This window comes from Strigops habroptila, chromosome 11 (assembly GCF_004027225.2).
Source record: "Strigops habroptila isolate Jane chromosome 11, bStrHab1.2.pri, whole genome shotgun sequence".
Lineage (NCBI taxonomy): Eukaryota > Metazoa > Chordata > Aves > Psittaciformes > Psittacidae > Strigops > Strigops habroptila.
The window spans coordinates 10,209,858-10,235,450 of NC_046360.1; the positions used below are offsets into that span (position 1 = coordinate 10,209,858).

At 41.2% G+C, this 25,593-nt stretch overlaps 1 protein-coding gene across 1 annotated transcript; it reads right to left on the minus strand.

The window, feature by feature from the left end:
- Positions 1-3,327: 3,327 nt before the first annotated feature.
- CRKL (CRK like proto-oncogene, adaptor protein) lies at positions 3,328-21,232 on the minus strand. The gene is made up of 3 exons (XM_030500343.1): positions 20,375-21,232; positions 16,448-16,910; positions 3,328-7,142 (listed from the first exon to the last, which is right to left on the minus strand). The coding sequence occupies exons 1-3, from the start codon at positions 20,686-20,688 to the stop codon at positions 7,008-7,010; spliced, it is 912 nt and encodes a 303-aa protein (XP_030356203.1). The 5' UTR covers positions 20,689-21,232; the 3' UTR covers positions 3,328-7,007.
- Between the last annotated feature and the right edge of the window lie 4,361 nt (positions 21,233-25,593).

Consider the following 25,593-nt stretch of genomic DNA (forward strand, 5'->3'; position numbering starts at 1 on the left):
ACACAGTGCAGTGGAGGGGTGTTAACAGTGCCTCTGATCCACGCTTTTCTCTTGGGCTTTAATGATTGATTTCTAGACCCAATGCAAGATTACAAGTGAAGGATTTTTCAGCACTGACTTTCAGCTGCCCTTGTTGGACCAGCCAGGATGTACAGAGCAGGATTCGGTTCCCTGCGGACACCCCAGATTTAGCTCTGATCCCGATTGTCTGGTCTGTCAGCAGTGGGTTAGGCTAATAACTTGTGCAGGGAGGGTTCTGGTTACAAAATGCCTGGAATGAAACAAGCAGGTGCTGGGAAGGTTATCTGAGGAGAGCGCTGCGTTCATTCCCTGCGTCTGTTGTTCCCCCGCCTGCCTTGGGAGCAGCATGGAGGGCATCTTCTGCAGTTGAGGCTGTGTCTGGCACTCGAGGGCTGCTGTGTTCTCATGGTGAGCAGCCATCACATCACCGAGCAGGGGCACTAGCCCAGCTTTTCGCTCCCAGAGGTGATGCCAACCTGAAGCAGGAGCCCCCGTGAAGCAGAGATGGGTCCAAGTCACAGTGGTGGGCGCTGGGTTGCCTGGCTGCTGCAGTGCAGGGTGGTCCATTGGGAGCAGTGTATCGATAACCTGACTCCAGGTGGGCACACAACAGTCTATTAGTGACTTACAAGAACTGGTGCAGCTCTGGCTGTGGGCAAGCTCTTGGGGCTCAAGTTTCAGAGCAGGAGGCTCGCTCTGGGACAGCTGTGATGGTTTCTTCCCCTGCGGCCTGCCAGTCCCTGGTGGACTCACAGTCCTGCTGCTGGAGGGCTCAGCTGTTTGCGCAGTGATGCCACAGTTTGCAGCTTGGGGTATTAAGGTAACCTGAAATTGGAACTGCTTTACCTTACCGCTCTGAGCTGTGACTTGTGCTTTAACAGCTGCTATAGAGCAGCTGATCTGCCCTCTAAAAAAAGGCAGAGGAGACAGGGTAGGGGACAGAACCCGCTACAGCTGCCCAAGGTGAGGTATCCCCATTGGTGGGTACCGGGAGAGCTTTCCTCTGTGCAGAACCCACACTATTGTAAATCATGTCAAAAATGACAAGGAAAAGTGTTCTTTTGCTGTGGCAGCATTTTATTTGAGTGTATTTAAGCTTATTTCCTACTGGTATAAGCTCAAACAGGCATACCTGTGGTTGAATCTAAAGGGGTGTTTGTTATTGCACTAGTTTAGAAGTAAAACCTTTTAATTAAATGAGGGAGACAAACACATAAACCCTGCTGGGCCCAGGGTGAGGTGGAAATTAAGGCTTATGCTGTCTGTTGTTGGAGTGACCTAACTGAACTAGTTCAGATTTAAATCAGTGAAAGCCAGTGTGCAGGTAAGCCAGAAGAAAACCCAGCCCGAGATGCTGCCTGTTGTTACCTTTGACTTTTTGCTGAGTAAACGTGGCTGTTGCTGGAATACAAAACCCAAGTCCTGACTGCAGCGAGGGGAGACCAGCACCAGGGGAAAAAGTGAGGGTTGAGAGCAGTGGTCCCCAGCTGGGACATTACCTGGAGGTCAGTGCCAGGGAAAGGAAGCTGGAGAGGGAGGACAGAGCCAGTGCTGGTGGTGGAGGCCGTGCACTGCTGGGGCTCTGTGCAAGGGTGGGCAGCAGCTGCATGTTAAAATGCAGACAGCTGTGTCCCTTGCAGCCCACTCCAGCTGTGGAATATGGAATAATGGTAACTGCCGTGTGCCACAGCAAAGCAAGTGAGCAACCTGCCAAAAGGAGTCATTGCTAAACTTGTAGTGAAATAAGGGAATGTAGATTGTTGCAGCCTCACATCAATGTGAAGCGGTGCAGCTTTGTATTTGGTGACACCAGATGTGTCTGAGGCACAAATAAGATTCTTCTGTACAAAACACTAGTATTTTAAACTTCCCCCAAGCCCCTGGCTGTGAAATCCCACTGTGTGTAGGTGCTACAGTTTAGTGTCCGAGAAGCCTGGATGTTACCAGAACAAGTGATCTTGCCCCAGACAGAGGACTGGTATTTAGCTTGTAGGAAGCATATGGCTGGTGTAGCTGTGGATGCTTGATTTTCCTATGTTAATAGTAAAGCAGGAGCTACTGAAGGCAGCATAAGAAGCAGCTGCAGCAGTGGGGGAGTGCTGCTGCTGGCAAGCTGAAGGTGTCCAGGGTACTCTGAAATGGGATATCAAGCCTGCTGCATGCACCTTACCTGTTCTTGCTCAAGTATTTGAAATACTGCTGGTTTCCTGAAATGTAACCTGACAAATGTGAGTATCATCTGATAAGACGCTATGCAGAGTTGGCTGTGAACATTTATTAACATCAGATGGAAATCTGTACTCCAGCAAAGACAAGCACCAGGCTGTGAACATACCTACAGAGTCCAGGGAAACCACACAAGCTTCTTTTAGACTTCTCCTTTGCAGCAGTTGAGCTTCTGACGTTCCTCTTAAGTTTCTCTCCTCCATGAGACCATCTCAAGTTTTAACATGTTGTTAATGATTTAACTGAATGATCCCAAATACTTAAAAAAACCTCAAAACAAACCCTTAAGTTCTAGTTAGTGCTGTTCTTGATCTGGATTGATTGTAAAAAGGCAAAATGACGTCTTGGTTTTGACTTGCAAAAGCAGGTATTTTTGACTTCTTATACTGCCACCTTTCACCATGGCTGCCATGCCAGCCACTCCCCCTCCAGTACCTGCACAGGTTACACCTTATTAAACAATAAGCTAGTTCAAACCATACACATAACCCGGTCATTCTTACAAGCACAGTCAAGGGTATCACAGTAAAAAGGTCATGGTTTCTACAGAGACCTTTGGAAGCCTCAGCAAAACAGCAGCATTAGAGTGAGAGGAGGAGCACTGAAGTGTCAGGCGTGAGGGAGGAGGAGACAGCAGTAATCTGTATCACCAGAGATGCATCTTTTTCAGGTGAGCCTCCAGAGCACAGCAGCGTAGTCAGAGAAGAGGCACGAGGACGGAACCAGGAGAGCAGCATTCAGCCTGGCACCAGCCTTTTCTCCTGCTTAATTCTTCCTTTGCTTCTGGGAAACTTCTGTTGGCACGCTCATTCACACACCAAACAGGGCATCCTAGTGACAGAGTAAGGACCTGAATACTCTGCTCATATTGTCAGGGTTTTAAAACTAAAGACAAGAAATAATACTGTAAGTCGAGGCAAATTTTATTTAGACTGTACAAACAGGGCACTGGGAAAAAGAAAAAAAAACCAAAACAAAAACAACAAACCAAACAGTGGCTTAATGTTGGGACCAGTTCTATGAAATAAGTTGGGTAAGAAATTAAAAAGGCACTAATCTTAAGAAAAGACACTTCATATCTTCTAAGAATATAATTCATTTAATACTGTTAATCTTATAGCACAAAAAATAAAACACGCTATGATCCCCAAAATAAACTTTAAAAGCTTACACTTAATATTATTGCCTGAAGATCATGGTCTTTAATTTACATATTGTGTTTTAAAGTTTACACAGTGAAGACTGTCTCAAATACAAGGCCACCTTTCCCACTGCAGTAATTGTATCCTTGTCCCAAACCACACTTTCATTTAACACAAGTAAACAGAAAATGGCAGCTATACAAGAACGCTTCCACTGGTCCCAAAGGCAGTCTTTTAGGCAGGTCTCACTTTCAAATGCAGGTATTGAGGAAAATGCTTGAAAACTTGACTAGAAAACAAAGGCAGCCCACTCGTTCCCAGGATGTTAATACAATATAAAAAATTACTTTACAGGCACATGAAATGGCACAAAGAATGCTGTTTTTCCCTTTACAAAAATAATGCTCAGGCTCTTCAGAGCCCCAGCCCAAACAGGATATTCTCTTTTGTTTATTCTTTCCCAATTTGTAAACAATCGTGAATTAAATTAGCGCTTATCCAGTGATGGACACTGATTAAAACAGTTTTCATTTAAACTTTCAGACTGGTCAGAGGCTTCAATGTCTATATACACATGTACACAACAGGAGGAAGTCAAACAGTAGGTCTTTCGTGATAGTTAACTATTGTGGCACCAGGTAATTAAACCAGCTCCTAGTTCAAAAGCAAGAACAACTTTAATGGTGCATAGATTGAAGCCATCACTTGTAGGCTCTCATGCTTCGTATTACGTATACCTTACATGCCCGAAGAACATTTACACTGATAGTTATCACTCCAATTTAAGAGGCTTCATAAAACAACAGACAGCACATGTGTAAGCAAGCAACGAGCGATTGAGAATTCAGAGTCCTTCAAAGAGAAACACACACTGATCGAATGCAGTCTTTATATGAAAAATACTTGTCTTATAGTAAAGTAGCAAAGACACGTTTTGAAGCAAGGTTACAATCAGCTTAGGCTGGTCCATATGCTACATTTAAACCACATTTAACACACCTGAACCACACCGTTGCTACTCAGAGAAACACTGTTCATCCCTGGCCTAAAACCAGGGTCACAAGACATTTAAGAACTCTTGTCTTTGCATCAGATGCCACTACACACAAGTTTTGCATAGTTTCGAAGGTAAAATATTTTGCTTTTCTGCAGTATCAGAACATAATTAAACCTAAACCAATGCTTCTGTTCTGAGTGTATACATTATTCAATGAGGGATGAGTTACAATGTTTATTTCAGTGAAAAAAATCCAGGTTAAAAGCCGTGTTCAAGATCTCAAGTCTCACAGTATTTATTTACCATGCAAAGGAAGAATTCTACAATCAGTCTTCTGAAGAGCTGCCTGTAACTAGGTCAGGTCTGAAATAAGATTTCTCTGCAGCAGACTGAGTTTAGTGCAGTTTCTGTATTCAGAAGATGACTTTCAGTAGTACAATCTATGTAGTAAACTTACGGGTATAGCTGGGGCACAGGAAAAGCATGACCTTCTTTAGTTAAGAGAGCTGCATAGCTTTTCTTTGCAAGACAAAATGTCAATGCCTATTGTCAAGAATTACTCTTATAGCACCAAACACTTCAGTCAATGCTACTCTACTTCACAGTTAATTTGGTAGTAAGATGCTCTACAAGAACTTCTAGACTGTCAGCCACTTGATCAATACTACAGAAAACAGCTAATAAATGGACAGTGACCTCTTTAAAACCCCGACATTCCAAATGTCTTGTTGCAAATGCCATGTTTGCATTTCTTCAGTGCCTTCCAATTAAGGATCTCATGGCACTTTCACATGAAATAAGAACAGCGTGCTTTTATTAGGATCAAGCGACACAAATCAACAAGAAAACATGCTGGAACTTAAGACAACAACTCTTATATAATTTGACATTTATAAGAACTGGGGGGATTCTGTGGGTGTCTGAAGTTTCTCATTTTGCTACAATTGACAGCCTTCAAGAGTTGAAAAATGGGAGCTGCTGTTTTCCTGTCAGCTGCTCCAAAAGCCATTTTTCCTTAACCAGGCTGTCTGAAAGGCAGGTTCTGTAGTTGCAGTCTTTGCAGATGTGTATTGTTAATTCAGTGTTCCATTATGTTTAAAAGATCATTCCAGTTCATCTACAAAACACAGTTAAAGGTGGCAGTACAGGGTACCACTGTACCTAAGCTTTCTTATCCTGTACAGAGGCTAAGGACTTAACCTGCATAGTATGAATTGTACTACTTTAGCTGTAGCCACACAGTTCCCTACTGTAAGTACAATTACATCAGTATAGCTTATGTACAGAAAATGGGAAAGAAGCTATACTGGTAACAGACACCTTTGTGGCCTCCTCCAGCCTGAGCTTTAATTTATCACATGGGGAACCCAGGCAGGTGACTCCCATTAACCATTTTCTAGAGGATGCTGGGAGGGGTAGGGACATGGGGCATATATAAACCAGAGCCAACCCACTTAGAAAGGTAAAAAAAGATGGCAGCATGCAGAGGATCTGGGATACAAGCAAGGGAAAAAGAGGGAAGGAAAAAAGAAGATGGAAGCAGCTCTGGAAAAGCAGCACAGCAACATGGAGACACCCTAGGAGAAAAGGTATTGTGTTTGAAAAGGAGCTTTCCATAAACTGGGGCTGGCATAGCTAGGAAACTTTGGAGAGAGAAGGGAGCCTGCAGAGAAGTGCGTATAAAAGGTGTACATTTAAATAAGAGGATTTTATCAGTATTTAGCAAGTTCTCCTGTCCCACTCCTCTCTTATCTCTCCACACCATGGCAATCTGATCAATCTATCTATCAAGTACAGCTTAGTGATAAGAACTTCTAGTAAGACTGCACTTTCAACACTGCAGAAGAGCTGTATGTAGACCAGGCCAAAGTGTTTCCCTTTAAAGCTCACTTTCTACAGTTAGTGCTTGCAAAAATCAACAGAAATGCATTAAGTATGTCAAAACCAGGTTACAAGTATCAACCCCTCCTAAGTTTCCTTATAAATAAATGCCTCAGCTTCAATGCAGCTCAATCAATGGTTATTTGCATTTAACACACACTGTTTCAGGAAGGTCAACAACAAGCTTAAGAGTTAACAGAAAAGAGCAGCTTCTAATACAACTGCTTAGAATACATAAGCTTCAATTATTGTCCTTTAAAGAGACCATCATTTAAAATGTACTACCTTAGGACAGGTTCTCTTACAACTAAGTCGTCTTCAGTCCTAAAATTGCATTTTCATTGTTGCTTTTTGTTGGACAGTAACACACAAGTTGTACGTTTGATCTAAGGTTAGGTCTCTCTCTTCCTACTAAGCAAGCCAGAAAAAGTCTATGGAAGTCTTAACAGGAGAAGTTTCCTTCCCATTCTTCTCTGCTATATACTGGTTCAGTCTTGTCCAGCTTAAGGCCCAACAGAGTTTTAAAAGTGAAACTAAATTCTGGATGACACAACTATGGTATGAAGGTCAGCAGTGACTTCAGTTGTATGAACTCCAAATGTATATTAAAAGAACCGTCAGACTGCAGCAAGCTGGAAAATGGGCAATGCTAGCAATGTGCCATTAAGTCATCATCCCACCTCAAACAATGCTAATGATAGCCAGGAAATGAAGCAGCAGTGTAAATGGGTCAGAGGGAATCATTCGTTCTCCTCGGGGTTTTGAGGGTCAAATATTTTGACATGCGTGAATGGGAAGAGCCCTTTTCGACCATTGACTTCTCCTTCCCACTGACCGTTTATGTTCATCCGTGTAACCTTCACAATGTCTCCAACCTGCAAAATTGAAAAAAAGCAGTTATCACCCATGGGAATCTCACCTCTGATACAAATCAAATGAAGAGGGGAAAAACCAAATACAAGCCCATCATAGGGGGGAAAAAAATCCCACTCTCTTCTTGGCATAAAGTTCAATTGAAAAGTTACTTTTATTTCACTAAAATACCAACATTTTGCTGCTAGACATCATAGTTTCTGTGTTCTCTTTCAGACTCTAAATGTATATTTACATATTCAGACATGTTACTGAACTACACCTTTTCCTACAGGAAAGCTTCAACTTCATGCAACAATATATTTAGCTTAGATACAAATTAACATCACTAAAGCTACCATCAGTAATGAGATACAACATTCATTCAAAGGCACACAGCACTCATATTGGGTTCAGCATCAGCTGGCTTGTTTCAAAGGAAAATTAGTTTTTCAAAGAGAGATTCCTGTGGCAAAGAAACCATTAATGGAAGCTCTAGTTCTGGTTATCACAATCTAAGAATCTGGTTATCACTATCACAATCTGCAATTTCTAAAATAATGGTACACTTCTGAAGCAGGCATCTCAAAACGTTTTTTCTCTTAAGTATTACATGTACAGATTCTAACTTTATTTGTTGTTTTCACCTCTACTTCTTGCCAAAGAAGTTGAAACACGTCAGGCCTTTCTTATCATAACTATGTCTCTTCGTATTTGGCAGTGAAAGATGACAAAAGCTAAACTATGATCAAGCAAGAAACACCAGCCCTGATCATAATAAGTCATACTCTTATCGTTGTTCAATGCCTGCATTTAATTTGATTAGGATAATTTACAAAGGAAAACATCCAATTTGACAAGTAGCATTTAAGACCAGCTAAATACTCATTTCTCCCTCAGATGTTTCAGAATAGCTGAACATGTAAGTGGTCTGTTGCAGCAGCTCTCTAACTTTATACCTCCCTTCCTGTTTACTTAGTTTTACTCTGTGGTAACTATAGTAAATATTAGAAAAGTGGCATTAGCAGCTGAGAACCAATTTCACAAAATGTAGAACCAGCCTATGACCAAGAGCCAACAGTTCGTTGGTTTCTTCCCCAAATTAGGACCAAGCTCTTTGTAGTTGAGTCTTGGCTTCAAGGCTACTTCTCTAAAATCCAAAGGTAACTAGCTTTGATCTTATTAAAAGAAAAGTTTGATTTTAGTCCTCATACAGTATGTATAACCATTTGTCTACATTATCTAACTAGTATTAAAATTTAGAACTGATGCAGATAGTTTAAGGACCTTGGCCAAAGGCCTTAGATTAAAACTCTTTGGGTTAGACCTCAGTATTTCTTTGTTAAAAATACCGTGAGTTTAAAAAAGTGTGCATGTCACTAGATGATCTGAAGCCTGTTTAAACCAGTTATCATTACTTCAATAGATATTTTTTGAAGATCACTCAGAAGCAAGAATCCTTAAGTGAAGTTTAAGATACTATAATAAATTCCTTGGCAGTCACTCAGTGTTACGTCTCAAAATAAAACTTCTCAAACTTTGAAACACTTTAGTCTTTAATTAGACATTTAAGCAAAATGTGTTGCTCTACACGCCCGCTTAGTTTTTCTCCACTACTTGGGTTGTCAGTGTCCCACCTGCCCCCCCAGATTCAAGACTGTCACACTTGGAACAATTGTAATCTTGTGCTTTTTAAAGAGAGGAGAAAACCCTCTGAACTCCCTTAAGTTCTTGGGCTATAACTGAGACTGTATTACTTTCTTAAATGGACATCTTTACTTATGCTGTTCCTAAACTCAAAGCTGCAGTCAGAATATACTATTAAGTAATAACACGCTGCCTATGATACTTAGCACATACATAGAGCATTAATTTGACTGTTTTTCACCTCTTCACAGACTACTGCAGCATGCTTTAATTGTGTATTTGCTAAAAAAGCACAATTTGTCAGACTTTTCACTGAATAGAAAGGTTAGAGAAAGCTTTAAATAGTATCAAGATGACCTCAACAGGAACCTAACAAATGTCTCTTTAGGAAAAGGCTGGTAACATCTATAAATACTCAGTGTTACATTGCTAGATTTAAATAACCCTTGAAGACAAATCTAAGTTTCCAGTTTTAAACCCAAATTCAAGAAGATGCAGCCAACATCACTACAGTTAAAACCTATTAAGAAACTGCATTTGCACCACACCATAAAACCAATCCACTCTCAAACACGGAAGAAACAGAAAACCCTAAAATGTTGTACTACACTGGATTGAAAACAGGGACCTGTGTTTTCCGAGTCTGACAATTGTGCTCTAGAGATCAATCTGTTAATAATTTTGAGGGTCTAGAAAAAGATATCCTTCAGTTTGACTCCGATTGATTCCTATAACATGAGTAGGTCTGGAAGGCTTGCTGTAAGCCCAGTAAAAAAAATATTTACAATTTAAGTCTGTTGCATTGCAACAAACTGCCATGTAGAATAACAACCTAAAATGTTCTTTGGACTGCTGGGTGGGCAAAGTTGCTGCAGAGGAGAATATGCCACTAAAGAGTGGTAACTGACAAAAAGCTATGCAAAGGATGTTTCCATATGCCAAGAACTGTTGGAATAGTAAACTGATTTACAGTAACTCTGTATTATTTTTCAGTGGTGTAGGTGGGGTTTTTATGAAAGCTTCTGAATATCCTCTTGTGCTATATTATTAAAAAAAAGGCAGTTCCACATAGAAGATGAAATGAAACAGCATACTGAAACAAGATTTTTGGAGAAGGAACCTTGATGTCATAAAATAATTCATGGATCTTACGTTAAAAACCTCCATTCCAGTATCTGAAGAGGTCCTATAAGGATGCTGGGGAGGGACTCTTCATTAGGGACTGTAGTGGTAGGACAAGGGGTAACGGGTTCAAACTTAAACAAGGGAAGTTTAGATTATATATAAGGAAGAAGTTCTTTATAGTGAGGGTGGTGAGGCACTGGAATGGGTTGCCCAAGGAAGTTGTCAATGCTCCATCCCTGGTGGTGTTCAAGGCCAGGTTGGACAGAACCTTGGGCGACATGGTTTAGTGCGAGGTGTCCCTGCCCATGGCAGGGGAGTTGGAACTAGATGATCTTAAGGTCCTTTCCAAGCCTAACTGTTCTATGATTTTGACAATGTCTACAAGAATCTGGTCAGATAGTCCCTTTATGTAACTAACTTCTTTCCAAAGTACTAACTAAAAGCAGTATTTGGTAGATGCTTTTTAAAGCATCTATAATGTGGTCAGCTGAAGTGTGATCTCCCACTACAATTATTTAACACGCTATTTATAATTTTTTTTTCAGAGGATGTTTTAAGCCAGTCAGAAGGATTGTCTTATGATCAGGCACAGGACAGAGTCAGGAGACCTGGTTCTATTCTCATCTCTGCCACAAACTTCATGTATGACTCTGGCCAGCTCATGGCCCTTATCTATAAATTAGGATAAGGCTTCCTGAAGTCTCAGCATCTCTCAGATAAGTTAATTCACTTGCAAAGCATGCCAGCATCGCTGGATGGAAGTATCAACTGCTGAAGTGAGTAATACTTCTGAAATGCAGCCATTTGGTTCCACCCAAATGATAAAAATCAAAATGTATTTTAGATAGCATCCTTTCATTATGTCCCTGTTACAGCATGAATTCAAAGCCTGGGGGAAACACAAGTTATGGAACATGCCAGTGAGAAAGGTTACTTCATTCACTCTAGACTCTCCCTTACGTGTCTTCCATTTGAAGCAGATTCATACACTGCTAAAGGTTTCCTGCATGCCATTTTAGTCACACAGTCAACCAATTCAATGTGTTTTACACGCTGATATTCCAACAATTGTATGCTAATAGTTCTATGGCTGATAGAGCTCTGTAGTGTAAGTTTAAAGAGATAAAAATGCAGTTAAACTCTAAATCATCATTTTAGCCCACTGGGTCAATAGTTATAGGAAACACTGCCCTCTGGAATTTTTGGGGTATTCAGTCTCAGTCATTATCCTGATCAGCATCACAACTCACTTCTTTGGAAACACTAGTATTAGTACTAAAACAATTGTTCAGACCAGCTGCTGTTCTGGAAAAGAATAAACAAGGGTCAACACTAAGAAATGTGTATCCCCAAAAGACACAAAGCTGAGCTACGTAAGAGAGGCAGAGTTCAGACATGCTGCAAACAGAACAAGGTGACACTGAAGTAGTTGGTACTTTATGTATTAGAAGATTCAAGAAACCAACAGGCTGAAATCACAGCTTAATTATCCTTCACTTCCCATGTTGTGTACTAGAAGAATAGTTGATGCCCAAATTAGAGAATCGAGTAGTTCAGAGGAAGGACCATCAACCATTCTTGAGATATGAAAGCAGGTCCAAGGGTAGCATAGACATGTTGAAGCCCTAGATGCAATTAATCTAGTCTCATCTAGGAACAGAGTAAGAATTTTAAGTATAGCTAGAATAATTGCCAGAGTTGGAGTTGCAGCACCACAGAAGTGCTGTAAATGATGGTAGCCTGTCTCCATCTGATTAAGCAGCTGTCATGATTGTACGTGATTTGGAGAGCTCAAAACTCCATAGACCATCATTCTTGAGCCACGCTGAATCTCACTGTAGCACAGGATCTTGTCTAGGTTACCCATGTCGCTTTCAGTTTCATCCGAAAACAACCTGCAAACAGTTCTGAGGGTGAATGTACCTTAAATTGAGGCACTCAGCACTATCATGACAGGAACTATCAATAACTTGACTGGAAAAGGAATTCACAAAGATTAAGAGTGCACACAAAATTTTTGAAGTAATTGTTAGTTGTGTTTTCAAACGTAGCATGCTGAAAAGTTGGTGCATGTCAGCACAGACACAGGAATCCTGCTGCCAGTGTCACTTTCAATTCAATAGTTAGCAGAACTAAAGCTCCCCGATAAACATCACGCTCCACAGGTACAGGCTAGATATTTTGTTTAAATTCTAGACCTTGTGGGTTAGATGCATTTTACTGTTTAACAGCAATACTGTTTCCTTGGCTTAAGGAAAGCACAATGCTTGTTGCCTAGGGAAAATAGCCTAATTTCCTAATTAAGAAAGTTCTACTACTAGCACATTTTGGCCTACTTGTCTCAAGTTTCCTTTGAAGAGGGAAAAAAGTTAACGGTAACCTAATTGTAACATGTGCAACAGAAATACCATAAGTCAGTTATATAATTATGGTGAATTGATATGTATTTTGCCAAAACATTTCAGTGACAGGTTAACTGTACTAGCAAACATAAATGTGTGTGTTTGATACATCATGAACAGATAAACTATTTAACACCATAAAGCTGGCACAAGTCTAAAAAAAGGAATCATTAGTATAAAACCTTTGCTATAAAAATACAGTGAAGCTCTTGGTGGTTTTTGTTTGGTTTTTTTTTTAAATCTTTTAATTCCGTAACACTGTTATGTTAAGTCTGGAGATGAACTCTAGGACTACTACTGCCTTCAAAATGGTCTATGACACTTATCACAGTGTTTGCAATATATTTAAGAACCATTTTTTAAACCCATGGCGCACAGAAAGTCTGGTGGCTGCTACTGGTCACCTGTTTTTCTGGCTCGTTACACCATTTCATTCCATTTCATAAGTGAATTTGGAATTTGTTATTCACATCCTGAATCAACCTTCAAACAGTTCACTAGTTTTTAAGGGCATTATCCACCATTAGTTTACCTACTTACTGTGCTGGACAAAGAACATTGCTGTCTAGAAGTTTGGATCCAAAGTAGTTGATTGATGACAAACACAAGTACCCAACTGCCAAGAGATAAGCTCCTTCAAGGTATAAACATCCTAGGCCTTAGTCCATTGGGTACTGCATACACATCTTGTGCTGGTTAGAGCATCCAGTTGAAAAAAAGACTTCATTAGCATATTGTTGTTATGAGACTGGCTGTAGAACTACAGGTTATTAAATGCTGAGAAACTTCAAGGTAGACTTGACTGCTCTGTACCATAGTAACGGTGCCAAAGAATCTCAGCTTTGAACACAGGATTGCCCTCCTAGTTTTCCCAAAGAAAAGCAGGATTGAATAACACTAGTACATAATCCTGTCATGTGGCGTTTTAGTCCCAATAAATACAGGATGCTGTATCCCTGTCCTTCATATTCCTTCCTCTAGAGCACCAGAAAGGAAGGAAATTGCTTCTTGACTAAAAGCACACAAGTAAAGAAACATATCTCAGTTGTTGGCTTGGGGTTTAGTTTTTGGGGGTTTTTATTGTTTTGGTTTGGGTTGTTTTGTGGGGTTTTTTTGTGATCTGGTTGTTCAGTTTTTTGTTTGCCCTTTTTTTTTTAATGCAGTATCCATGAAAATACTACACACAGTAGTAAGAAACGGCAGACTTCAATCATTTCATTAAAAACATTACATCTGAACTGCCAAGGTAACTAATTCAACTGCCAACAGTATATGTAAATCTTTAGAAATACATATAATTTATCATAGGCTTAATTGTTCACTGGTTCAGGGAGATGCTCAAAGTTGTATATGTGCCAACTGCATGCTTTGAGGTAACAGCTATACTTTTATTTTAGCCTATTAACAATACTATTTTTTCTTTTAGAGAATAAAAGTAGAGCAGTAGGACCGAGTCAACATTCAGACCTTAGTCACTTCAATAATACCAGTATGAATGCTAAATAATTTGAGCCCAGCAAGATCAAAATTGTAATAAATGCTGTATTAACTATCATCCTTACAGGAACAATATTGTAGTTAAATGTCACATTTTAAGTATTATTTAAAAGCTAAGCACTCCATTGTCAAACTAGACTAACTTTGTTTTCAGATTTTTTCAGTAGGATATTCACTTGTTTTACAAGTTACGTTTTTCATGTGAGAAACTTCTGAAAAAATAATTATGCCTTCCTTACAAAACAAACTTCTCTGTAAGAGGCTATGAATCTTTACCTTTTCTTAAAGAAAGCTTCTGACAGCTTATGTAAATAATGATGTGCAACAGAAAAACGGGACTTGAAAGCAGAGAGCTTGTCCCATTTTCAAGCTGAACACAAGAGGATGACATCCCTCCACTTAAAAGGAAGTCAAGCAGATTACTATGCAATAGCTTTATTTACTCCAGATGGTATTCTCTTCTTTTTAAGTACTGTCTGTGTGCTGACCACACAAAGCTAGAGCCAGCAAAAAGATATTGTTCATATTGTTTTATCAGTTTAAATGAGATTACACAATTGGGCACTGTATAATTATACTAACAAGGTGTTCTACCTGTACAAGCTGAACGGTGATTTAGAGCACACCTATACTAAGGTGGAGTACTGTCAAATACTCTTATTCCGAAAGAACACCATTAACTTTCTTCCCCAAAACATTCCCATAACCTGTTGTTTCCCTACCACTAGCTACTTTCAGTCTTACAAAATAGAAGATTCAAATGGTCCAGATTATTTAGTGACACAGAGCCCTGACAAGGTTGGGATTAAATATATCATCAGGGCCCAGCAGGTTTTAGGTAATCTGAAGGAAGATCAGGAAAAAAAGTTGGTGGGGTTTTTTTTTTCCCTCCCCCCTCTAAGAGTAGTCCATGTGACAAGAAATATTGCTCTGAGGCTGCTTAAGTTCCCTATGCATGGATAGATATGAAGAAGCTGTAATCACCGATTTTAATAAAAATGTAGATCAGTTCCCAGAATTCTGCTTGAGAAGCCACAGTGTGGCTAAGGTGCACTTGCAAAGAAAACAGACTACATAGGAAGACAAAATATGCCAGTGATGGGAGACAAAGACATGAGGCAATAACTGATTAGAATTCAGTGAAAGAGAAGCATCAGTCAAACAAACAGCAATTTGAAGGCTCAAAATAATTCAAACCTTGACACTGGTCAGAAAATTAATCCTGCTGGTATGCTAGTGTAGCCAAAATGACGCGATTTACAGAGAAATCTATTTGTGAAGGCCATGCTTCCAGGTGGTTCTGCAGCAAAGCAAGCTTCCTGAAGTAATTCCATGACACACTGATAACATAACAAAATCAGTTGCTTGCCTTGCTTTCTGTACAGAAGCATAAGTTTTGTCAGGAATCTTCTGCCAGTGAATTTACACTTTGCTCTATGATAATTTTCACGCACTGTTCACAAATAACAGGCTGCTAAATTTCATAAGACTTTAGGAAAATCCAGTGATACCTATTTAACTTTTAACCCAGTAAGAGTAATTGTCTGTAGAGGCTTTACAAATATAAGAGGAAAACACTTAGTGCAAGTATTATGAATAACTGGAAGTCACAAATACAACCTTTCAAGTTTCAGCCAACAGTATCAGCTTTAGGTAACAAACAGCTTTAACTTGCAAAGTAATTGAGTAAAAGCTACAGGAAAAATTCAGAAGTATTTTTAAAACCACTATTATTTACTTGCTAAAATGCTGTTGCTTCCTTTGCTTGTTTCCTTGCATTTGCTCCTTGAAGCATTGTAGCATGCTCTAATTTCACCTTATGAGACTAGTGCTTTTTCCAGGTTCATTTTTGAACTATGGGTTAATGAACCTTCAGTATAATCTAAACGTAGAAGTAACAGTCTCAGTTTTCTGGATATAGCTTTAAAAACTTCTTCCAATCCATCATTTATACAAGTTAAACTAGAATTGTAACATGAATTCTTTACCATTTAAAGAATAAAGCTCTAACGTCTTAAAAGACATCTCTAAATTAAAAATAAGTACATAAATAGAATGCTTTGGCAAGCACAGGAACTTATTAAAGGTTCAACACATGTTTAGAGGCTACACTGCAGCCTTTCATCCAACCCCCTCACCCTCAGTTTAGGTGTTAAGGTTTCTCAAATTCCACTTTTGAAACTGAAGTAAAAGAGACTAGATTACTTGATACATTTCTGCCCAGATTTCAGCTCTCAGCTCTGAGCATCTCTCAAGTTCATCTCACATTACAGTTGAGGATCTGAAAGATTACATTTATCAGCAATCCTTACTTTTCTCTGAAGGATGCTACTGCCAGTTCTTGACCTGGAATATTGCAATGATTAAGGAAATATCTCTTGTGCTCCCCAAGATTAGGTGGAGAAGCAAAGTCATTCTCTCCCTAGCACTTACTTTCACAGCAGGATGTACGCTACCTAATAGCAGTCAGGATTATACCACTCTGCTACCCTTGTAACATATATGCACCGTTAGAGAGTAAATACAAGTCCTGAAGTAACTTGGTCACTTTTCTCAAAGGAAGTGGTATAGATGAAGCAATTTTTGTGGGTCTTTCTTCAGAATGTAATCTAACTTCTTAGTCAAGACTTAGTCAAGACTTGAGAAGAAAAACTTACCTCTAATGCCAGCGCAGTCTTGTCATAAGCACACGGTACTCTCTTTTGGATAGCTTTGGCATAGACTGGTCCATTCTGTGTTAATGGCAGAGGATTGATCACTGCTCCAGGTGTACTGGGTACTGAGGGAAGGGGACTTGCGGTCTGAGGCTGAGCATAAGCATGGGCAGGTTCTGGAATACCGTAACTGTTGGAATTCCTGTTTCCATGCTTTGCATGAGAAGATCTGACTAGCTTTTCTACATAAGGAACAGGAATCATCCCAATCCGACCATCCTTGTTTCTGGCGCTCCACCACTGTTCTTCTGGCTTCTCTACAATTACCAGTATCTCACCCTTTTTAAATGGAAGATCCTCAGCATCATTGCCAGGAAAGTCATAGAGAGTCCGAACATACTCCACATTTTCTTCTGCAGTGGACATAGCAGGGGCAGATCCAGATCCCATTGGTGGACTTGGATACCTAAGTTTAAAAAAGATTTGGTATAAGCAATAGCTATTGTTTTTTCTTTCCAGTAACAAAGCTAAGTACCAGTTTTACAGAAGGAACACCAATTAGAGGAGATTACTTATTCAGCTTTGTAACAGAAGTATTGGCTTGGTAACACTGTGAGGCATTTCATGAGTAACTCATGCTCTCGAGTAATTACTTAAGTACCCAGAGAGCCAATAAAAGTCTATCATGGCTGCAGAAAATTGGGAGAAATAATTTAAAATCTTTATCCTTGTGTTTTGTATTGTTGTGAGGATCTTGGGGCAAAATAAAATCTATAGCTTAAGTTGTAAGAGTCATGATGCATAAAACCAAGTTAAAATTATTTAGGTGACTTGGGGTGGAAGTGCTCTTAGAGAACTAAATCATCCTCTTCAGTTCATCACATCTCCATTTTTACCTTCAACATCTATTTCTAAAGAATTCAGTGACCCTAAATGCTAGACTTGAGGGAACACAGCAGGAAGAGAACAAAAGTAAGAGGAGCGGGTGATTAAACACAGTTTCCTAACTCAAATTTAGGAGTCCAATGCTGTCTTTCTGTTTGGTAGTACAGTATTTTTCTAACTAAATCCTTCTACTTACATGCAGAATTTTGGGGACAGCCAGTGAAATTTATACTGAAAACTCCTTTCTTTAAGAAAGGAGATAGGCAAATCCTGTGTTTTTAGGAGACACTTTCTCCTTCTTTTCTAGAAAGTAATATGGAATTAAGCTCCCTAATCTTAACAACTTTAACTCTCAAAGGGTTGTTATAATAAAGCAGAAAAAATATTAGTTTCAAAGTACTGATCTTTACTGCATATTTAAAGAGCTAATAACCTGAAAGTGATATCTTCATAAAAGAGAGTATGAAATACTTGCATCTATGGGTAAGAATGGAATAAGAAATGAAAAAGCTAATCATACAGAAATACTCTTTTGCCTTATTAACTGTAATATTGCCTTTAATTTACTCACATCATTGTTTATTACTATGCCCATCATCTGTTCAATACAGTCACTTTGTTGTCTGTGATAATGTATAAGATTGCTCATCGAGACTATTTTCACTGCAATTTTCATCATAGATTATATATATTCAAAACAGCTGTCAGAAATTTTAACATATACAGGCCATTGTAGATACTTATTATTTAAGCTGCAATAGCAAGGATACATTCCATTAGCCTACTTCAATTCTCTTCTGCTATTTGCAAAGTAAGATGGAAATCAAATCCCTGTGTGTTTTGCAAGATATGCCGGAAGCCCTAAACAAAAATATATGCTTCTTTCAAACACCCTGTTGCCAGGAGAGGGAACCCTTTAGAGAGCAGTCACTCTATAAGTGAGCTCAGGAACATCTGCAATGACAGGCAGAGCTTGCTATTGACACAAAACAAATAGAAAGCTTAAACCAGTCAGTTTTCAACTGTTTACAAGTTTAAAATGTCGTATCTGAGAGCTAAACGTGTTGTATGGCTATATACAACAAACTACTTAAACCTACCATGAAAACCACTCTTCATACTGTACTTTATGAAATTAAAAAGAATCAACAGCATTCAAAAGCACAAAGCACCTGAGCATGATGTTACCCTGAAAATGGCAGAGAAATAAGAATTAGCAATAAGAGCTCTGAAGCACATACCTGGCCACTCCTATTCTAAATCTAGTCCATTAGCTAAAAATAAATAAATTGGGAAATGCTACCTCTCATCCTCCCTCTTGCAACAGGAAGTCTCCTTCAAACAAAACTTCAAACCATCAACTGTGTCAATGATTTTTTTAAGAGTTTAGAACAAAATTCATGCTAAGGAAAACCACCTTGTCAATCCCATTTCTTGCTTTATAATAAAGCTCATCAGCTCACAGCAGGCGAGGTCCCATCTGTCTCTGTATGCTGAGAGAACAATATGCAATCAAAACCCTGAAAATAAGGTGGTGGTAAAATGTTCACAAAACGTTTCACATCAGACTCCTAACAAATACCAAGTGAGCAAGTGGAATCAGCAAAGTTTAAGTGTTTTGAGAAAGCCAAGTCAGTCATTGCCATAAATGATTAAGAACAAGTTTTTAGACCCAGAAAGGCACAACAGTATCCAGGTTAAGGATAACCAAGATAAGCATAAAGATTGCTTCAGTGTAGACTCTTTTCCTCCCACCTATCCACAAGTTTAAGCTTGCACGTAACACTGGGCAGCTCCATGTAAGCATTCCTGCAATGGTGAAAACGATTATTTTTTTCCCTCCACCCTACCCATCTCTCTAGGCACAGCACAGTCACTACCTAGAACACTTCTCAGCAACTTTAAGCGTTCTTGACGCTAGTGCTTTCTGTCACATCCCTTTCATCACCTCACAGCTTTACAGAAGACTTTTTCTGACCACTTGCAAGCTACTGATTGTCATTACCAGCCTATGCCAAAGTTAAATCGTGACTATAAGCCTCAAAGTTATTCTTCCCCCCATAAGAATCTGCTAATCCACAAGCCAGTTAGATTTTAAAATGCAGAATTTAGAAGCAAACCAATTTGAATTGCCTTGTCTAATGCATTGCTGCTTTTCAGGCTTTTATTTCACTTAATTCTATCCAGGAAGCCCAGAAGCTTTGAAATAAGATACTGGGAAAGGCTTTATTAATTAAAAGCAAGGAACATGTTCTCAAGTTCTTGATAAGCAGTTTACTGATGCAAGTTGCAGGTATGTCCCATGTGGGAACAAGACAAAGAATGAGCTCATAGCCAAGTCACATTTTCCCATCCTCCTATAGTAACATTTCCCAGTGTAGTGCACAGAGTGAGCATGCAGATATAGATGAACAGTGCTATAACCAAACTGTGAGAAATAATGTTTTACGTTTTTTGGGGGTGGAAATGCCACTCCAAGTTTGGGAAATTCTGTCCTAGAATATATTAATGCTGACTTAAGAGGGTGAAGCAGTCTAATCACATAAAGGCCTGTTCTATTGTAATCAGTGTGAATGCAGGGACAGACAGCAACTTAAGCTCAGAGGCTGTACTTCAATCACTGAGAAGACTTGTGAACCAGCTTCTCAGCCATCCTAGGAACAGGACAATACCAGAAGAAAGGGCTGACACAATATACGACCACACCCTCTTGCAAGGCAATTACAGCCAGTGGTAGAGATAGATGCACATGGTACCTTTACATATGCCTACTCACATGGTAAGGACAGCCCCAGTGCATTATATGGATGATGTGACTTAAACAGCAATGTGTAATGGTCACCAAGATCCAGAGTGCTAAGAAGGACCACTTTAAAAACAGCTTTAAACAAGAGCCATAAGCAAATGGTTTCCTTAGTATACATAGCATGGCCCTACATTCAGTACTATAAGATGCTGGAGCTATTAGGCTGGACTAAGACAGTCCCCTCCTTGTGTCACCTCGGTGAAGATGGCGGGGGGGGAGCGAAAAGGGGGGGCACTCACCTGGGCGCAGGCTCGATGAGGGTGGTGGTGTCCAGGTAGTGGATCTTGTAGAACTCCAGCAGGGCGGGCAGGTGCTCAAACTCCTGGTCGCCGATCTTAAAACGGCGGTTAGGCAAGGAGTTAATGATGTAGTGGGAAACCCGGGAGTTCTCGGACACCGAGAGCACATAGTCCCCCGGGCAGGTGGATGAGTCCCGCACTAAGAACATGCCGTGCCGCTGCCCTTGCAACCGTGTCTGCGCCTCCGCCCGAGACACTGGGCCCACGTACCAGCTGGAGCGGTCCGACGAATCGAAACGAGCGGCAGAGGACATGGCTCCGGGTGGGGAAGGGGAAGGGACGGGGGGAAGGAAGGTGAAGAGCCCGAAGGCCCAGGCGGAGGAAGAGACTGGGAGGAGGGAAGGCCTGGATAAGGAGGCCTGGAAGACGGAGCGGGCTGGGGGCTAGGAGGAAGCGGCTAGTGCCCAGCCCAGAAGATAGGAAGCCCAAGGAAAGGGGGATAAAAGATAATGAAGCCCCGTGCTTCTGAAGGCGAAGGATCGAGGAGAGGCTGGGGTGCGGCTGGCCAGACGCGGCGGTCAGGGCCCCCGAGTCTCCCTCAGCGGCGGGGTGTGCAGGGCATCCTTCCCGCCTCTCTCTCAGGCCTGCGGCGGGCCCGGCTGGGCGGGTGGCGAAGCGCAGCGGCGGCTGACAAGGACAGGCGGCCCGAGAAGGTGACGAGGGTAACCTGCTACGGTGCCTCAGCGCCAGAGCCGGGTGGGAGCACGGTGCTCCCCGTTTGTCCTCTCGGCTCCCTTCCCTCTCCGAGCCGAGCACCAAAATGGCGGCGGCGCCGGGCGGCTGGAACGCTCCGCAGACACCGCCCCGCGCAGGCGCGCTGCGGATCCCGCCGCTGGGAGGGGGGAACGGCGCGGGGGGAGGGGTGGCCGAGGGGCCTGCGGGGTCGGGCTCGCCTCCGGGAGAGAGGGGCTGTGCTGAGGGCGGCGGCGGGATGGGGGGTATCTTTGCGGCTCGGCCGGAGGGCAGGGGGTGGGTGGATGGATGGATGGATGGATGGATGGCTGGCTGGCTGGCTGGCTGGCTGGCTGGCTGGCTGGCTGGCTGGCTGGCTGGCCGGCCGGCCGGCTGGCCGGCCCTGGTTCCGCTGTCTCTCCGGGCCTCAGTCATTCAAACTCCCCCGGCGCGCAGGGGTAGCGCCAGCTGGTGGGTGGATGACCGCGCACGGCCCCGGTGGCGTGAGTGAGACCGCCGCGCCTTCTGCAACCCCTCAGGGAGCAGGGTCGCCGCCTCACGCGCCGCTGCTGTGCCGCTGGCACGCGTTACCTCAGGTCGCCCCCGAAGGCTCTGCCCAGTCCTTGAGCTCAAGAAGTAAGAGGCGGACCCGCCAACGTACCTTCGTCGTCTTCTCTCCTGTCCCTCAGCACACCGGTGGTGCCCAGTCCCTGGCTGTGCCCGCGCTTCGCCATGGCGCCCTGAGGCACGCCGTGTTTCCCTGCCCTCCGGGGGTCCCTGTTGTCCTGCCTCGGGCCGCCCTCATCTCCACACCTAGAGCAGTGGGATGTCCCGCAGCAGGCACCCTGACTGCAGGCAAGAGATCACCTTCCGTGAGGTTTTGTTGGTTTTATTAGTTGATTTTTTTTTTTTTAAGGAACAAAATGGACCACTGTGATAATCTCCTCTGATCTCGAGATAACTTCTTGCGTGCTCTAACAGAGAGTTTCCTGTCTTTTTATAGCCTTGTTCCCAGATAAGGGGGTCAGAGCAAGCCCTGTCTATCTCGGGGTGTAGGTGGAAGGGAAGATGGTTTGGCAGGAGCTGAAGAGGAAGGAAACCCCAGAAAAGAGTCAGCAGGCCTGGCAGGCAGCGGCTGGGCAAGCGCTCAGCACGTGGTGCAGCATGAGCTGTTTGAATTTTAGAGGGATGTTGGCACGTAGTGACCTCAGACAAGCAGCGGGAGCCTTTGTGTGGTTGGACTTGAGTTTGGGACGGCTGGCAGTAGCCATAAGCACGTCCAGCTGCAATAGGCAAGGGCACAACAAAGTAATTGCTAATTCCCCAAACATGCTAGAAACCTTTGGAAATAATGTGGTTTTAGCTCAGTCTCATGACTTTGTTTAATTTGTGCTTTTGGTTTTGTTTTTTCATTTTGCTTTGGGGCTGGCAATGTGAAATGAACCAGCACTTGAAAGCAAAAAACATTTAAAATGGAGAAATAGATTTAAGATGACTGTCTCGAAGTGCCAAACTGGACTGTTGTGCAGTCTTATTCCAGCTTTCCTGTCTTTCTTTCATGCACTGCCTTTTCGAAAAGCTCAATCACAACATGTTTTTTCTTTGTTGTCTTCCTGCATTGGCAATGAGTGCCAACTGAGGTATTTGGACTGGAACATATGGGCTGTGTCTCTGTAGACATTTAGCAGAGTTCAGTCCAAAATGGAAGATTCATCAGTGTCCTTCTTATGTTTCAGGCAAAATCATCTAAGATAGGCTCATAACATCACTGACATGAAAGGATCTTAAAGTTGGCCCTGAATACATGTACAGGTATCACTTTACCAGCCACTGAAATACAGCCATCTCCTGGGTGGGAAACAACAGCTGTTTAGTCATGTACAGCAAGACTGGCAAAACAGTAGACTCAGAGGTGAATAATAGCAGCTGAAGACTCACATCCATGTGAAAATGTTTCGTGCATTGCAAGGGAGGCTTACTTAGTAGCTATGCCTTTGGTCCATTCCTACTGGTGTAAGTGCTTGTATCTGCCACTGAGAGTCAGTTTTAAAAACATGTAGATAGGCTACAATAGATTACAAAGGTTATTATGTTTTCTTCTGTCATTTGTGCAGGTTTGGATTGTTTTCTCTGTGGCCATGGCCAAAATACAGATTAAAACATACTACTTGGACTTGCAATAACATGCTAAGTAATGTTTAAAAATAATTACAAAAGCCACAAGTTAGCAGCAGTTAGTAACACATAGCATGTAAGAAGGAAAAAAAAGTTCCTATTGCTGCATTTGATTGAATTATAATTTTGTTGCCTCCATTTTGTATGCATAATGCTAAAACCTCAAGAAAGTTGAAGCATGTCAGGAATAAATAGTATTTAATTGTAAACCAGTTTTTGTGCAGTACTACATGGAGCTGGACTGATGCTGGAGAACCAGCACATCCCCCTTCTTATCCAGAATGGATTCTAAGGCACGGAGAGGTTTTCAGTTTGGAATGAGCTGCCACGATTAGCTGTTCTGAACTTGTATTTACACAGGTTGTGTGCATCCTTCAGTAATTCCCTCCTCAGTTTCAGTAACTGTGGTTGAACTAGGCCAGATCTTCTAAGTAAAAGATCCCATGTTCTACTTGGATTATGAGGAAAAGGTGACTTATTCAAGGTCGTTAATGTTATCTGATAAGACTGGTCTTCAACTTCCTAGACTACAATCATCTCAGGTGCATTACATCCCTACAATTGCATTTGGTTTATGAAGAATGGATAAATGTATGGCACCAATTAATCTTTTTATTACATATAAATACATTTCTGCTCTTTGTCTTACTGCTTGGCAGCTTCCACCCTCAGAGAATGACCAAATAGTTGTATCACAGCTGAGGAGGTGGGGAGCTCTTAAAACGCATCAGCTGCGAATGAAATGAAAACTCAATTGGCAGAATATTCCCTTCAGAAGGTGCCATCAATCTTTCCCTGTGCCCAGCTGCTCCTTCTTCCTTTCACCAGAAGCTTCTGACCCCATCAGCTGGGCCAAATGCCAAATAAATTGTACATGTGACTGGCCTCTAAGTAAGAAGTATATTTCTTCTTACGTAGGGTATAGAATGAGAATCCTTATTTCTTTCAAATCAAGTATGGTGTATGCTTACAATGCAAAATGAACAACCCTAATTTAAACCATGAGGAAATGGGAAAGGATATGTTGGATTTGGAGATAGACATCTGGAGAAGAAATACAGTAGTGGAAGCATTTATGAAACAAAAACTGAAGCATCACAATCACTTCCCCAAATGTGGAAACCTGAAAATACTTCAGGATACAAGTCCACTAATTACACATCTAACAAATATGCCTATACAGCTTTACCTCTGTGCTGGCAGGAAATAGGAAAATATATCATCAAGAAACCTGGACTTCCTAATGTATCAGCAGTGTAAGTGCTGGTATTTTGATCACTTAGTTCTGTAAGAGTTGTTTGGCTATTCTCTTACAGACCAGGAAAAAAAAGCTTTTTTTTAAAGCCTTTTTAGTTCATTGTCCATGTGTCTGCAATATCTTGTGCTATGCTGTCTCTGAGGACACGCTGTAAAGCGAATGCTTTTTCCTGTAGGATACAAGACTGCCATATTCAGGAGATCAGAGAATTTATAAATAAAAAAATATGGAATCAGCCTAAAATCCCTATGAGTATCTGTTTTTCTTGAGACAATGCAAAGTTTAAGTGGGCTTTTGAAGGCTGAGTTCCTGAAGCATCATTCTTGATAGGAAAACCGATCAATACAAATTACAGCTCTGTATCAATCTGTAATCTCTCCTGCAATTTCTTTATATAGGTAACTGTAGTAAACAAGAATGAAGTGCTTTATATCTGCTGAGTTAGATAAAATTTCCAATCTTAAAGCAAAGCAATTTTATTATTGTTTAGCCTATGTATTAGTTTCAAGAGGTACATGGTAGACTAAAATGAGCTACTGCTAAATGATTAGGATGGTTTGATTTAAGCTAAAGTCTGTGAGTTTTTTTACCTAAATAAATACATGCAAGTAAGATAGTTCATACCATAACTTTCAGCAGTCATATTACGCTCAGATGTAAAGAATTTTTTGGGGTGAAAGCAACAGAAGTTTTGTTTTTATCAAATCAAAATATGTAATACCTGCCTTTAGGTTTAGTTCATGTCACTTCAGGGATATTATACCAGTAACTAAAAAAATCTCCCAAAACCAAAACCGCCAAAACCCAGAAAAAAATAATGCATCACTTCTCTCTAAGGTAGATAATCCACTTTAAGGAAAAGTAATTTCCTTGTAATTGCATTCTAAGCCTTATATTGATTTGCTTTGCACAGCATCCAACTGCAACATTTAGTAAATAATGCGATCACAAAATTGCATATACTGATAAATGGAAAATCACCTGACTGGCTGAAAACAGTATTCAAACACAGGAGTGATAGGGTAGAAGCTTGGAAAAAAAACCCCAACCAAAC